Raw genomic sequence first — 16,230 nt, 5'->3', positions numbered from 1 at the left:
GCGAAGGTGGGCGTGGATGACTCCATCCTCTATCTGTTACACAGGGCTTACTCTCATCTGGACAAGGGGAGTGGCGTGGTGAGAATGATGTTTTTTGATTTCTTCAGCGCCTTTAACACCATCCAGCCCCTACTCCTGAGAGATAAGCTAACAGAGATGAGGGTGGACTCACATCTGGTGAGATGGATCACGGACTACCTCACAGAGAGACCACAGTACGTCAGGCTAAAAGGCTGCACGTCCGACACTGAGGTCAGCCTCAACTCTCCCCCGTCTTGTTCACCATCTATACCTCTGACTTCCAGCACAACTCTGAGCTCTGCCACATGCAGAAATACTCAGATGACACTGTGATCGTTGGTGTCAGGAATGGACAAGAGGGTGAGTACAGGAGCCTGGTGGAGGACTTTGTGAGGTGGTCCAAGTCAAACCACCCGCAGCTGAACACCTCCAAGACCAAGGAGATGGTGGTGGATTTCCGAAGGATCAGGCCACACCTGCAACCTGTGTCCATCGTGGGGGTCGACGTGGAGGTGGTCAGGTCCTACAAATATCTGGGCCTGCAGCTGGACGACAAGCTGGACTGGACGGCAAATATGGATACTCTTCATAAGAAAGGGCAGAGTCGTCTGTACTTCCTGAGAAGGTTGGGGTCCTTCAAAATCATCAAAAAACTACCGTTGATGTTCCACCAGTCTGTGGTGGCCAGCGCTCTCTTCTATGCTGTGGTGTGTTGGGGAGGAAGCAGCAAGAAGAGGGACGCTGGGCGGCTGGACAGACTGGTGAGGAGGGCTGGCTCTGTAGTGGGCACAGAGCTGGACCCCCTGGTGACAGTAGCAGAGAGAAGGACCCTTGATAAACTGTCATCCATCCTGGACAACGCTCCCCACCCTCTGCACAGCACATTCACCTGGCAGAGGAGCGTGTTCAGCGGCAGACTGCTGTCAGGCTCAATAACTCTTTTGTCCCCCTGGCCATAAGACTGTACAACTCCTCTTGGTGATAGCCGGGGGATTCCAACTTTTGTAATTATTTATAACAGTCTGTATTTCTACATTTCTATCTATCTATCTATCTATCTATCTATCTATCTATCTATCTATCTATCTATCTATCTATCTATCTATCTATCTATCTATCTATCTATCTATCTATCTATGCAAAGCTCTCCTACAAGACTTTATAGTTGTTTAGCTTCTTTGTTGTTGTTGTTTTGTGTCTCTTTGTGTCGTTTTATCTTTCTTTGTGGTCATTTTGATTATTTTCCTGGTTGGTACGTGACCTTTTGTAGGTGAAGGCCCCTGACACTTTGGGCTCCTGGGTTAGTTAGTGATCTTTCCATTGGTAAGCTTATCTGTTCTGCACAGGGCTGAGTGTATGAGATACCTTGAGCTGAGTGTATGAGATACCTGGAGCTGCAGCACTGAGTAAAGCGTGTGTGGGGTTGTAGTTTTGAGCTTTGCCAAGCAGAGCCAGCGCGTAGGAGGCGATGGCCACAGTGTACGGCCTCCTCCCCGTGCTCATCAGCGCACTCTTCAGGTATTCAGCTGTCTTACTGATAACTACCTACAGCAGACAGACATGGCAGATAATACAACAGCTGATAATATCCCAAATCATAATAACAATCAGGTGGGAAACAAAGCGCTCTACAGGCAACAACAGATAACTAAAGATGTAACTGCAGCACAACCAACTGTGCAGATAATGTTTTTGAGTGAATTACATCAACATTGGGACCAGTGCAGCGGATTCCGGCCCGCTTGGCCTCAGCGAGCGCTATGAGGACGAAGGCTGTCAGGGTTGTCTCGGGGTCGTCTCCACGGAGACCGCCCTGGAGACACAGGATGAAAGGGTTATAAGTTCATTCCAATTCCTGCAAATCAGTTTCCCAAAAAATGCATTTAAGAAAATAACTAAAAACACAGGCCTTGTGACTGCATTGCATTCTGGTCTATTGAAACAGAATAAGAAATATCTATATTACTATAATTACTATACAAATCTGTACAACATCTAGAAATGTATGATTTCTTCCTGTATGATGGTTTATTGTTGCAAAATGGTTCCTCTACAAAGAAGCCCTCAAACCTTTTTTTAATTTGCACCAAAGATGTCTGCTGTCAAACTGAAATGTGCAATGAAGAGACAAAAACACCATGAATAAAAAAAGGGCCAGCTGTGCTGTTATACTGGTTTACAAAAGATTTAGGTTGAACTTGACCTTTAAAAATGAATACTAGGAAACAATATGTATTGAGTGAGGCATCAGTTGATGCAGCACCTACACACTGTGGCTGTTTGATTGTTTATTTATTTGGTACAAGGAGGGAAATAGGAAAGAAAAACATGTAAAAGCAGGGTGGCATGGTGGCATGGTGTGTTTTTGAGTGTGTGTCTCACAGTCATGGTGGTGGTGTAAACTGGGTTGTCCTCTACGAAGCGCCCCGTATTAAGCTTGTGTTTGTTCTTCACAAGGTAGAGCAGAGGGTCGCACACTTGCTGCACTGTTGATGCCGGTGATGGAGTAAGCCATGGAGAAAACTTTCACCACGTACGCCGTGACCCTGACAATCAGGTGGACTGTGATTAGCCTGTGTTTGGTCACTTTTAAACACCTGTTATCCAATTTACACAATTTATCTAACAAATTAAGTAACAAGGAATTTATTTGTAATTGCTTTTCTACAGTATTTCATTTCAGAATGTGGCACAGTAAAAATGTGTTTGCATGCATTCAAACCTCTTAAATATTACATTAGCTCCCTTTTACATAAGATATCTTAAAACCTCATGCGTGTGAGTCTACAGAGAAGTGAACATTTCAAATTCCCACATCACCACCGAAACTGAAATAGTTGTAATCTACCAGATTTTCTTGGAAATCATCTCATGTGTTTTAGAGATTTAATAAAATAAGTAAAATATAAAACTTTGAGAGTACCATGTACTTGCACCTTCCTTCCTGTAGGGGGGGTAAGAGCCATCACTCTTTTTGAAATCCAGCTGCTTCTCATAGCCTGAAAACAGCATGTAAGAATTTAAAGACGGGATGTGAAGGAGAGAGAAACATCCTGATTTACTCATAACAAAAACAAAGCTTGTTCCAAAATCATCCATTCAGCTAACTAGCCATCCACCTGTCCACTGAGGCTACAGCTCACTCGTAAACCATCCTGATTTTCACCCATTCACCCATCCATCCATGTATCTAACTATCCATCTGATCATCCATCCAACCAGCCCTGTATCTGACCAACCATTCACCCATCCATGCATTCACCCATTCATCCATGTATCCAAATAGCCATTTAGCTGTCTATCTAACCAACCGTAAATATTTCCATCCATCCGTGTTTCCGTGTTTCCAACTCTATATCAACTATCTATCCACCCATATAGCCAACTCTCCAGCCATCCATTTACTCGACTATCCATCCATTCATCATCAAACAATCCACCCATTCATCCAACTACACACCCATGTTTCCAACTTTCCATCCTTCCATCAGTCCCTCTCACCTCTCCTGATGTACTGCAGAGCCTCAGCCTTGCGCTGCACCCCCACACTCTCCCAGCTGCTCGTTGTCTCCAGGTAGAGAGTGGCGATGAGCGGCAGAGTGATGCTGGCCAAATTCTGCTCCACACAGCCGCCGGGCATCCGGATCAGGGAAGCCAGAGAGTCCTCACTGATGGAGTTATCAATGCTGTCTGCCAGCACATTGCCTGGAGGGGAGAGGAGGAATCAGGAATCAGAGCATTCATCTCGGTTCATTTTGAATCCTTACCAGCACTGTGTCAGTGTCTGACCTCTGATGTTGATGAATGTTTTTGGCGCAGTATTCGGCACAACTGACACCAGTTTGGCCCTCCTCATACGAACTGTCTGCGTTCCTGTAGAGGACGGAGACAGAGGTTAAACTTCAAGACTATACAACCCAAACCTGGAGAGGATCCACTCCTTACAACGTATAGACACCAAATAAATAATGCAAACACTTTAGAATAGGTCTTTGAGCCTTCTTCACCAAATTCTGAAAAAGGTTTTGATTTGTCACTTTCTGTGTTCACAGCAGATCACCAGAGTGAGGGGGTGAAGAGGGTGTAAACATGAAATCACATAAATGTGGTGTATTAATTATGCATCACTGCAATCTTCTTACCTCCCTCTGCAGACGGGTTCAACACCGCACTCCAAACTTCAGTCTTCTGCACTCCGTCCATCTGTTTGGGTTAAGGAAAGAATTCTATATATTAAAAACATATATATACTGTATATATATATATATATATATATATATATATATATATATATATATATATATATAAGTATATAAGTAAGAAAACAAGAATACCCAGCAAACAGAAACAGAAAACTCTCAGTAAATAGGAAGCTGTGAATAATCATCATGTCCCCATTTTTATCAAATATATTATTAATAGACGTAATATTAAACATAGATATTCTAGCTTTCAGCCTCAGAGTTTACCATACACACCTCGATCAAATCAATCAATTCAAACTAAAATAAAGAATTCAGAATAATTCAATGAGAATAAAACAAACGGAAACAACAACCTACATATTCTGTAGCTGTTCTTACTATTCCAGTTCCCCTCTAAGATCATCCGTCTCATATTCATTCAAGTTGTTTTTAAAAATGTGTTTAAACCTGTTAAATGTTTTTATTTCCATCACTACAGTTCTATAAATTAACACTTTTGACTGTAATACAATGATATTTTGCACTAATTGTTTCTCAAACACAGATCATGTTGATTCTCTCTTATTTGAAACAACTTTTGGAAACTATCAGGTAATAATTTATTGTTTTTCTCTTCAGTCAACTAAAACTTTCAATTTTAGTGCTTTAAATTCTTACTTTATTCAATTAAGTATGTGCTATCTTTTAATGACCTTCTTAATTGAATTTTTTTATTATAAATAAAATTATATATATATTCTACACTGACATTCAAGGAAGGAAACACCTCTTTCTTTTTTAAATCCAGAATATCAACTTTCCTGTTTTAGCAGCTGACCCTGTTTTCAGAAGAACAAATAAACCTCATCATCAAGAGCGACTCACCACCACCCGTAGAGGTTTCTGGATGCGGTCTCCTATCATCATGTCTCTATCTACCACCATCACCTCCAGAGGAAGTTCCCCCACCACCAGCGGTACGATGGTGTAAGGCAACGCCACAGAAGAGCCGGCCGCCAGCGTCACTTCCTGTGTGTGTCTTTTCTTAAAGGCAATGCTGCACATGCCTTCAGTCTTCATCAGCGACACCCTCACCTGAAACCAGTCACAAGATTTATTTATTTTACTCATTTTATTGCATTAACTCTGAGTGGATACAGAGTAAATCTATCATCTTATTTTAACCAGGAATCCAACTGACTTTGACGATCCCACAACCTTTTTGATTTCTTCTAAATAAACAAAATTAAGTCATTACCTCTGAAGAGACGAACAAAAGCAAGTTCAGGCTTAGCTTCCCATTTTACATTAATTATTTTGTAGATTTCTAAACTGAAGATGAAACAAACAAAACAAAATAAGTGATATGTATATTATTATTATTATATATACTCAAAGCCATTAAGTGTGTTACACATTTTTATTTCCTTTTCAAACTATTCCACTAACTTTGTGTTTAGTGCCAAGTAGCAACTGTTAGCTGCTACCTTGCTAAACTAAGATGTTGAACATTATATTAGCATTATAGCTGCTAAACATCAACATGTTAGCATCAGCATTGAGAGCATTTTAGCATGCTGACATGAGCATGTAGCTTAAAGCACTTCTGTGCCTTTGTACAGCCTCACAGAGGTTAGAACTCTTAGTCTCGTTCTAAAAGTTTTTAGTTTTATTCATCAGGCTACTCCAATTGTATAAAATGCATTCTATAATTACTGACTGAATAATAAGGACGTCACAATGCTGTGTAGCTTTGAGATGATTGTCTTACACGCAGCTCGTTGTTGCCGTAGTTATAGATGACGGCTTTGATCTGGACCTGTTCGTTCCTCGCCACTGAATATGGCAGCTTCAGGTCCACAAAGAAACGCTTCCATGCTTTGACGTTGTACGGCTCGGCCACACAGAAACCTGCAGACATCAAGAAGCTCATTAGTGACGGGGAGTTTAGAGATTTGAACTTTCAGTCTGCACGTTTTTGCAAAGTGTGGACAATTTGTTCAGTAAATAGTAGCATTAAGAATTAGGTTCGCTGTGCTTTTACACTTTAATTATATTTAGATAAACCTGAGAGCCACAATGTGACCTCCACCACCTCCCCCTCCTCTTCCTCCTCCTCCTCCCACCTGTATGAGGTGACGCACTGACGGCCAGAATTCCCCACTCTGTGATGCTGTCAGGTAAGGGGGGTTTCATGTTCTTAGACGCCAACCTGTGGATCAGATGCACGTGTGTGTTATCAGCCAGGAGGTCAAAACCAAAGCTCCATTTTTAATAGATGTATCAATAAAACTATACAGCATAGTTGTATACGTGTTCATTTAAAACATCTAAAAAGCTTTTTTGTTCCATCATACAGCAGTTTCATCAGTGTTGACTGATTGCAAACAAGGACATTGTACACATACAGGAATCTGCTTTGGTACAGAACTTTAATGTCTGTTTAACACGGGAAACAGAGTCAGTGTTGTTGACCCCGAGCTGTTTATCACTGACCAAACAAAACATGATGCAATGCAGGGAATTCAGTGCTGCGTGTTTTGTCTCATGATGAAACGGAGTGAGAGGCTTTGGCCCTCATCCATCTTTTCTATCAGACAGGCTTGGTACGACAAATATCAATGGCTGGATTTTTAAGACTTTTAAGGACCTAGTTGCAGGTCCAGATACTGGACAGACAAGATAAGATAAGATAAGAGAGACAAACATTTGGGGCAGTGATTATTATCCATTATTATCATGATGTTTAGGTAAACTACAAGAATGTTCTGTCTCTGACGTAACCTTGACTCTAATGTTTTACTCACCCGTCACTGTCGGCCTCGCCGGGCAGGTCAACATACGTCCACAACCAAGACTCGAAGAACTTGGATCGTAGAGGAAGGTTAGTCTCCCATTCTTCTTCCTCTTCTTCCACTTCTTCTGCCATTTTGTTTGCATTTGTATAGGTCATATCCATTGCAGGTTCAAGGTTCATTCAATCAGTTCAGGTGATACCGAATCAATGTGAACACATTTATATATGATTAGCAGGTCGTGACCTGTCATTACATACCTCTAAAATAAGAATCTCAAACCTGTTAATGTGTCCACATTTAAAAATGTTAGGTGACAATAAACTTTCACAAACTGTGAAAGGGTTAAAGTTCTAAGAAGAGAACACAGACAACACCCAAACCGTAAAACGTAAGGTAGCCCCACCCTAAAGCATGCCCTGCTTTATCGTTTAATTGACTTTAATTGGGACCATAATTTACAAAAAATTAACACCATGCTGAATTGAAGAAGGCTTGATACTAGTGATTTAGACCATAACGTGATTAGAAAGATATTAACTGAAGTAATAAATCAAGTCAGAAGTTGGGAGATTTTCTCATAGACTTCTATACAATCTGACTTATTTTTGCAACCAGAGGAATCGCCCCCTGCTGGTTATTAGAGACAATGCAAGTTTCAGACCCGAAGGTTTATATCACTCTATATATATATATATATATATATATATTTAATACCTACCTATAATTACAGCAGACGAAGAGACTTCCGCTCTGGACAGAGCTCCGGTCATGAGTGGAAGGGTGGTGGGTGTCTCAGTGTCAAACACTTGGTCCCTGTAGGTGATGCAGCAGTAGAGGAAGGCCTGGATGCACTCCCTGCCCTCCGTGATGTAGAGGGAGCGTCGCGTACAGGGGTACGGCATGAGGATCTCCCTGAGGCCGTCCTGACAGCAGCGACGCTGCAGCTTCTCCTTGTAATGACTCTCTGCAGGTGGAAGGGGAGAGACATAATAACAATTTATTATTATTTTTTGTGTTTATTGTGTGATTCAGTTTCAGTCATTTTGCTCTATTTGTATAAAAGGTAACTTTTTTCTCACACATTGGCAATAACAACTACATAATTGTAAAATATCAGCTTGTTATGGGGTCATTTTTTCCCTAAGTGGCCAAATAATGCCGTTTTTACTCACCCAGCTGGGCTTTACGCTGCAACCGTGCAGCAGAGCGCCTCCTTCTGGCACTGTCTGGACACTTCAGGACTGACGAGAGGAGAAGAGAAACACATCTTTAACCTTCTCCATCATGCACAATCTCTACAAAATAAATCTGATCAATAATGACCAGTTAATTAACAAAACAATAAGTTTCTGGATTGATCTTGTAAACTACATTGACTCTAAATTAACAGCTAAGCAAGTTGTAATGTCTACTTTTCATTTGCAGTAGAAAAAGCAGTATTAAAAGCATTTTTAGCATTTGTCTGATCCCTTTTGTATGCATATAGGTAAAGGATAACTGCTTTCTCAAGCAAGCTATCAATGCAAACATATTGGCAGACAGTACAGCTGAAAGCAGCTGCAGTATTTATTCACTTTCAGCAAACACTCAGTGCAAACATGGACTTCAGCTGCTGCAAAGAAAACTCCAACAGACGACTCAGATACTTTTCACAGCTGCTACTTTGTGAATTTTACTATTCATGATACTTTTTATTGTTTTCTTTATGTGTATAACTACGTATATCGTATATCCTACATGAGCTATTCTTTCAACATCCATCTCATTTTTAGAACAAGTGGATCACTTACAAAAATCTTCTTTTCTTTTCGAGTGAGCGGCAGACAGGGAGAGAGCAATAACTACTCATGGCGCTCTCCAAGAAGAGAGAAGTCAACAGAGCTTTCAACCCAGAATGGACTCATTCATGTTCATCCTTCCCACTGGAGCACAACACCAGCGTCTCATATGCTCAGAGACCGTGGTGCTCATTAAAAGTGGTGATGTGAAACGCCACTATGGGGCAAAGCACAATGTTTTTGACCAAACATACCCACTCAAGTCTGAGTGGGTATGAGGGCACAGAAAATAAGCGCTCAGAGCCCAATACGATATTGATTTGTGACAAAATAAAGCAAATAGGCCACCTGTCAGCATCATCAGCCACAGAGAACAGTTTAACCCAGGATGTGCTAGTCTGGGTTAAACTGTTGAATTGTTAAGATGTGTTGAGACTTATTTATTCTAACATTTGTTGAGAGTTAAATCAAGATGTGAAACAGTTAAAGAAAAAGGGAAACTGAAGTTGCTGCTACACTTTATTTTATTTTTCTAAAATTAAGCACTTTATTTTTAAGATGCACAATTTTTCAAAAGCTATTTTATTTATTTTCTCAATTTTATTTTTAAATGCAGCTCGAGAAGAACATTATACATATCTACAGTATTATATATATCTTTATAAAACAGACATGTCAAATCAAGCAATCTGATTGGTTCTTAGCCGTGATATAATGAGCGTATATCACAGGTAGAATTATAGTTACTTTTCACAACAAGTCAGTATCCCTCCGCATCTGAGAAAAAGCTACAACCGTTACAGCTGTTAAATTACGTCCGTTAAGAAACAAACTTACAAAGCTTTACTATGTAAATAAGAACAGAGTTCCATTCGTTCGGTTGCTTTTATTATAAATAATATCAGCGTGAAATGACAATAATCAAACACGTTATTAGGTCTCGGCCTGTTCGTTAGATGTTTTGTGTTGTGTTTGTACTTCCTGTTTTATTTTGTTAATTACATGTTCTCTGTTGTTTCTACATCCTACTCCCAGGTGTTCCCAATCTGTTCGTTAGTGTCCTCACCTGTGTCTCGTTCCCTCTCACTTCTTGGTGTGTATATAGAGTCTGTTTTTGTTTGTCTCTCGTTGCCAGTTCGTCTTCGTACTTCGATGTCAAGAGTTCCAGCATTAGTCCCGTCTTCCTGTTTCCCAAGCGTTTGATTCCCCGGCTTCCTCGACCTTGTTTTCGTGACTCGATTCTGCCCATGCCTGATCCTTGTCTGCTGTGCTGTTACGCTGAGTATCTGCCCGTGTACCAAACCTGTTTCCGTGACCCGACTCTGCTCCTGGATTACCCCTTGATACTTTGTATGTTCAACTGTCTATACGTGTACCATAGCAACTGCAAAGTTTTCAGTACAGACTATTTCCATTCAACATTTATCTGCCTCTGTCGTGCAATTGAGTCCCACCTCCCTTCTGTCTTGATCGTACCGTTACAGTACGAACTGGCCAAAGACATGGACTCAGCCGACTCAGAGAAGGTTAAGATGGTGCGCGGTGCTCAAGGCATTCGTCTCCGCAATCTGGATGAGCAGCTGTCATCCCTGTGCGTCGGAATGAGGTCTCTGACAGACAATCAGACGGCATTCCAGAGCGACATAGGTGGTCAAGTGGACCAGCTGGCCAAGCAGCTCCAACAGCTGGGGACATGCGTCCGGTCACTATGTTCTGCACTGAGTTTGGACATTTTGTTAATAGATGTCCAGTAAAAGCCAAGGCTCACCAGTAAAGAGGGCACTGGTGAGCCGAACAGTTTCTGGAGGAGGACCCTCTTAAGCGCTGACATCTGCCACGCTCATCTCGTCGTCAGAGACCATGATTCATCCTGTGCTGATCGATTCCGGAGCAGACTAGAGTTTTATGGATGAGGGAATGGCTAAGAGGTTGGGTTTGAAGTTGCACTCATTACCCGAGGTGTTGGAAGCCAAGGCTCTGGACGTCAGAGTACTGTGTCGAGTTTCCCATATCACTCAACCTGTGCAACTGGTCATGGCTAATGGACATTCGGAACAGATTGAGTTCCATGTGTTTTGAAGCTCCCACACACCCAATAATTCTGGGGTATCCGTGGCTAGTCCAGCACAACCCTCACATGGACAGGGCCGGAGGAGAGGTATTGGGATGGCACCAGAGGTGTTCAACCACGTGTTTTCCAGACTGCAAGGAACGAGGTCTGGGAATGATTACTTTGGACAAAAGACCCAGTGGAAGTCTGGAGAGGGACTTTCCGGATTTGGCCAAGGTTCCGGCGTGCTACTTGGGGCTTAAAGAGGTCTTCAGTAAGACCCGGGCCACGGCTCTGCCACCTCACCGAGAGTATGACTGCCCGGTTGACCTACTTCCGGGAGCTGCACCTCTGAAGGGTCATTTGTATTCCCTGTCTGCGCCAGAGAGGAGAGAGAGAGACTATGAGGGAGTACATCGAGGGAGCCTTGAAAACTGGGATTATTCGTCCTTCGTCTTCACCCGCTGGTGCGGGATTCTTTTTCATGGAGAAGGACAAGTCCCTACGACCCTGTATTGACTCTCGAGGTTTGAACAAAATCACTGTGAAGAATCGGTATCCCCTTCCACTTATTTCTTCGGCATTTGAGCTGTTACAAGGGGCCAAGATATTCACCAAACTGGACCTATGCAACGCGTATCATTTGGTGACAATAAGGGAGGGGGATGAGTGGAAGACCGCATTCAATACTCCCAGTGGACACTACGAATACCTTGTAATGCCTTTTGGACTGACCAACGCTCCAGCTGTGTTCCAGGCCGTGGTTAATGACGTTCTCCGGGATATGCTTAATCGATTTGTGTTCGTGTATCTGGATGACATCCTCATTTTTTCACCAGATGAGGAGACCCGCATACAGCACGTCGGTCAAGTGTTACGACGCCTTCTCGACAACCTGCTGTTTGTCAAGGCGGAGAAATGTGAGTTCCACGTTGAGACTGTTTCGTTTCTGGGATTTATTATCGCTGAGGATAGCATTTGAATGGATGAGTGGAAGGTCAGTGCGGTCACTCAGTGGCCTACCCCACCAGTCGGAAGCTGGTGCAAAGGTTCCTGGAGTTTTCAAACTTTTATCGAAGATTCATTAGGAATTACAGCACTGTCGCAGCGCCTCTACACGCCTTGACCTCGTTTTCTGTCAAGTTCTGTTGGCATGAGGGGGCTGAGAAGGCATTTCAATGACTGAAGACAAGCTTCGTTTCCGCTCCCATCCTGACCTTGCCAGAGACAGTTTGTGGTGGAGGTGGACGCGTCAGATGTGGGGGTGGGAGCAGTTCTGTCCCAACGATCTGTTTCGGACAATAAATTGCACCCATGTGCATTTTTGTCCAAGAAGCTGTCACCAGCAGAAAGAAATTACGATGTCGGCCACAGGGAGTTACTTGCCATTAAGGTGGCGCTCGAGGAGTGGCGACACTGGCTGGAAGCAGCAGAGCAGCCATTCCTGGTTCTTACGGACCACAAGAACTTGCAGTACATTCAGTCGGCAAAGAGACTGAATTCCCGGCAAGCCCGATGGGCTTTGTTTTTCACCCGCTTCAAGTTCACACTAACCGATCGGCCGGGGTCTAAGAACATTAAGGCGGACGCACTATCCCGCCTTTTTGATCCCAACCCGACCCCCAGGGGGGGGGGTACTATTAGGTCTTGGCCTGTTCGTTAGAGGTTTTGTGTTGTGTTTGTACTTCCTGTTTTATTTTGTTAAATACCTGTTCTCTGTTGTTTCTACTTCCTACCCCCAGGTGTTCCCAATCTGTTCGTTAGTGTCCTCACCTGTGTCTCGTTCCCTCTCACTTCTTGGTGTGTATATAGAGTCTGTTTTGTTTGTCTCTCGTTGCCAGTTAGTCTTCGTACTTCGATGTCAAGAGTTCCAGCATTAGTCCCGTCTTCCTGTTTCCCAAGCGTTTGATTCCCCGGCTTCCTCAACCTTGTTTCCGTGACTCAATTCTGCTCCTGGATTACCCTTGATACTTTGTATGTTCAACTGTCTATGCGTGTACCATAGCAACTGCAAAGTTTTCAGTAAAGACCATTTCCATTCAACATTTATCTGCCTCTGTCGTGCAATTGAGTCCCACCTCCCTTCTGTCTTGATCGTACTGTTACATACGTACTATACAGGCTGAAACACAGACGTGTTTACAGTTCAATCTGGTTCCGGGTTCCGGTCGCGCATGCGCCAATACAAGGGACCGTCCATTTAGTATAGTACAATGTTCTCTCCTCTGGAGGAGTAGATTGATCAGTGCCTATCTCCAGAGAAAAAAGTCCATAAAAGACGACATGCAGAGCTACGTGAAGAGCAGGTAGACCAAATGAAAAAAAATTAAACTAACAGAACACCGCGCTAGCTGTTAGCACTATGTTTTGTGCAGAAGGCAACGAAGGGACTATTTTATTTTGAACATCATTATTTAATCATAAAAACTATTTAAATTGATGTGTATTTTTCTTTCATATTGCCACACTTGGTAACCGTTTTATAAAAGCAATAGCTCACTTCAGACCGTGATATATATATATATATATAGTCATTATATCAGTTAAGAGGGCTGTACCACGTCCCTTAACTGTGATATAATGACCATATACCACGGTCTGAAGTGAGCTATTGCTTAAGTATAAGTATTAAGTATAAGTGACAATAAATATTGTCTAAATGTTTTTAAATTGTACTTTCTTTATTATATTTGACAGTCAGTTGTTGATGACGTGCAGACGTTGATACAGCTACTAGGCTACTTCAATATGTATCATACTAATTCATAACGCACATTAGATATTATGATGCTCCTGACCTTTGCTTGCGGAAATGTTCTCTAACTGGACCTCTTAGAATTGTTGTTGAATACCCCTGATGTAGAAGGTCAAAGTCACCAATCACATGTGCTGAGCAGACAGTTGCTTCATGCTCGTACGTACTTTGTCTAGTTCCGGTTTTGAAACCGGCGCTGGAGGCGTAGAGCAGTCCTGCATCTGAGAACACCGCCTGGGCATTTCTGCCCCCCCCTCGGCTGCAGCCGATGTCTCCGTGCTCCATCGAGCTCCAAATCTGAGGAAAAGATCCCATTGAGGACAAGGAGTTTCAGTGTAGTGTGAAACAAAACAAATGATGCTTGTCGGTACGGAACAAAAAAAGAACCTGTTGACTCCAAAGTGTTTTCCATTAAGTCACCTAAAAACTAACTTTTAGAGTTATTAAACATATTTACAAAGGAAGGATTTCTTCTGGAAAACAAAATGAGAAACTAAGATCATTTACATAATGTCATCTGTTCCATGCCAACATGTGTAGAGAATTTGCACTTATGCTCAAATCATGTATTTAATCTGTTGCTGCAATATTTCATTGTGTCACTATAAGATATGCAGTATTAATTAGTTGTGCAGATTTTGCATTTTGTCATGAATTACTTTCTTTATTTCCTGCCTTAAAAAACACACACACACACCTTTTTCTGTGTAAGTCTGTCCCTGTTGAGCAGAAACACAGCGTTGTCCACAGCCACCAGGTTGACCTTTGCCCCCGGATCTCCTCTAATCTTAAAATTTAAGGTCGCCCCAGGAGTGTATTCTCGAGCTATACCGTCCACCGGCCCGACCGTCAGCTGAAAGATGAAGAAAAGACTGAAGAACAGAACAAATACTAATTTACTGGTTGGCTTGTGTTCCAGACCAGATCAGAGGAGTAAATCAGAGTTTAAGAATAAAGCTGGAATTATTCAACAAACCCACAAAAAGACCAAAAACAATAATATGTCTCTGAACACTTACTGACTTCTTTATCCTGTTTATGGGACTCAGACCCAAACCTGCTGATTTCTGCTTCAGACACAAATCTATAATAATAATAATAACTTTATTTGTATAGCACCTTTCATACAAGAATTTCAGCCCAAAGTGCTTCACACCAAAAACATAACAATTAGTACAAGGACAGAATAAGAGCATTTACAGAACAACAATCAAGGTGTTGATGTAAATGAGTCTGAAGTACCATTACAAAAATAGCAGAATTAAAATAGTAGAAAATAGCAGAATTAAAATAGCAGATACAATAGATAAAATAACATTGGCACACCATTCTTGTAAATGTTTTAAACTATCAGAGCCATATGTTGAAAGCATGAGATTAACAATGGGCCCCTGTAGCCCTTCAGCTGCTTTACTCCCTTTGCTACACATTCCTGGTCGTCTTTGTCAAACTCTTTATTGACCTTAAACATATAAAACACAGACGTCTCTGTGAGTCCACATTATTTTGGCAGAATCTTGGTTAAAGCTTCATAAACAAACCCCTGTTTGTTAAGTTTTATTAAACCTATCGGTTAAAGCCAGTTCTTCTCCAATATATTCTTTAATTTTTCACTTTTCCACTAATTGTATAAAGAACATGTAAACACATTTAGCAGAGAAGCTTCCTCTTGTTCCCGTGGTAACACAGTCTATTTGATCTCAGGCTTTTCAAATATACACACTCTGAAAATGTATCCTAGTTACCTTTACACATTCAATGTTAAACCAGTAATAATTCACCATTAAAAGGCTAAGATAAAAATATATAAAATATCACCATTAAAAGGCTAAAGTAAAGAGATATACAATATCACCATTAAAAGGCTAAAGTAAAGAGATATAAAATATCACTATTAAAAGGCTAAAGTAAAAATATATTAAATATCACCATTAAAAGGCTAAAGTAAAAAGATATAAAATATCACTATTAAAAGGCTGAAGTAAAAATATATCAAATATCACTATTAAAAGGCTAAAGTAAAAAGATATAAAATATCACCATTAAAAGGCTAAAGTAAAGAGATATAAAATATCACTATTAAAAGGCTAAAGTAAAGAGATATAAAATATCACTATTAAAAGGCTAAAGTAAAAAGATATAAAATATCACTATTAAAAGGCTAAAGTAAAAAGACAAATCATTTCATTTTTTTAAAGGCTCAGTCATTTTCCAAAACATCTGGACAACATTACTCAAACAGGATGAAATAGTGCATTTCTAGATATTATGTTATTAATGACATTTTTATTTCATGCTATTTTACTACTATTGCTGTTGCTTTTAATTCTATATAATTCTATTAGATTTTTATAATTTCATTGTTTCTCGTGCATTTGTCTCAAATTGCTGAATGTATTTTGTAGTTTTTATGGTCCACACTTGTTTTTCCGGCCTGTCTGTAATCTGTAAAACACTTTGAACTGCACTGTATGAAATGTGTTGTACAAATAAAGTGTGATTGATTTTTTTTTGCTGCGTATTAATTCACATTAGGAGATCTTGTGAAAATTCATCTTTTTATAGGATTTGTTGAAACAAATAAAATATGAAGAACATTGATGGCTTTAACTTTTATGCTTTAAGCCTTGCATTGTGAACATGG

General features: G+C 41.0%; 1 protein-coding gene across 1 annotated transcript in view; it reads right to left on the bottom strand.

Annotated features, from left to right (window-relative positions):
- Nucleotides 1–16,230, bottom strand: part of LOC115005469 (venom factor-like) — a 37,229-nt gene that overhangs the window by 9,182 nt on the left and 11,817 nt on the right. Inside the window, 16 exon segments of the mRNA XM_029427295.1 lie at nt 1,410–1,566; nt 1,727–1,834; nt 2,404–2,505; nt 2,507–2,567; nt 2,945–3,020; nt 3,523–3,726; nt 3,811–3,894; nt 4,164–4,224; nt 5,091–5,300; nt 5,977–6,116; nt 6,332–6,417; nt 7,013–7,122; nt 7,732–7,967; nt 8,176–8,244; nt 13,754–13,883; nt 14,284–14,439. Of these exon segments, the coding sequence (XP_029283155.1) occupies nt 1,410–1,566; nt 1,727–1,834; nt 2,404–2,505; nt 2,507–2,567; nt 2,945–3,020; nt 3,523–3,726; nt 3,811–3,894; nt 4,164–4,224; nt 5,091–5,300; nt 5,977–6,116; nt 6,332–6,417; nt 7,013–7,122; nt 7,732–7,967; nt 8,176–8,244; nt 13,754–13,883; nt 14,284–14,439 (1,990 nt within the window).

Source organism: Cottoperca gobio, unplaced genomic scaffold (genome assembly GCF_900634415.1).
Source record: "Cottoperca gobio unplaced genomic scaffold, fCotGob3.1 fCotGob3_30arrow_ctg1, whole genome shotgun sequence".
In the NCBI taxonomy this organism is placed as follows: Eukaryota; Metazoa; Chordata; class Actinopteri; order Perciformes; family Bovichtidae; genus Cottoperca; species Cottoperca gobio.
This window is presented reverse-complemented; position numbering and strand designations above follow the sequence as displayed.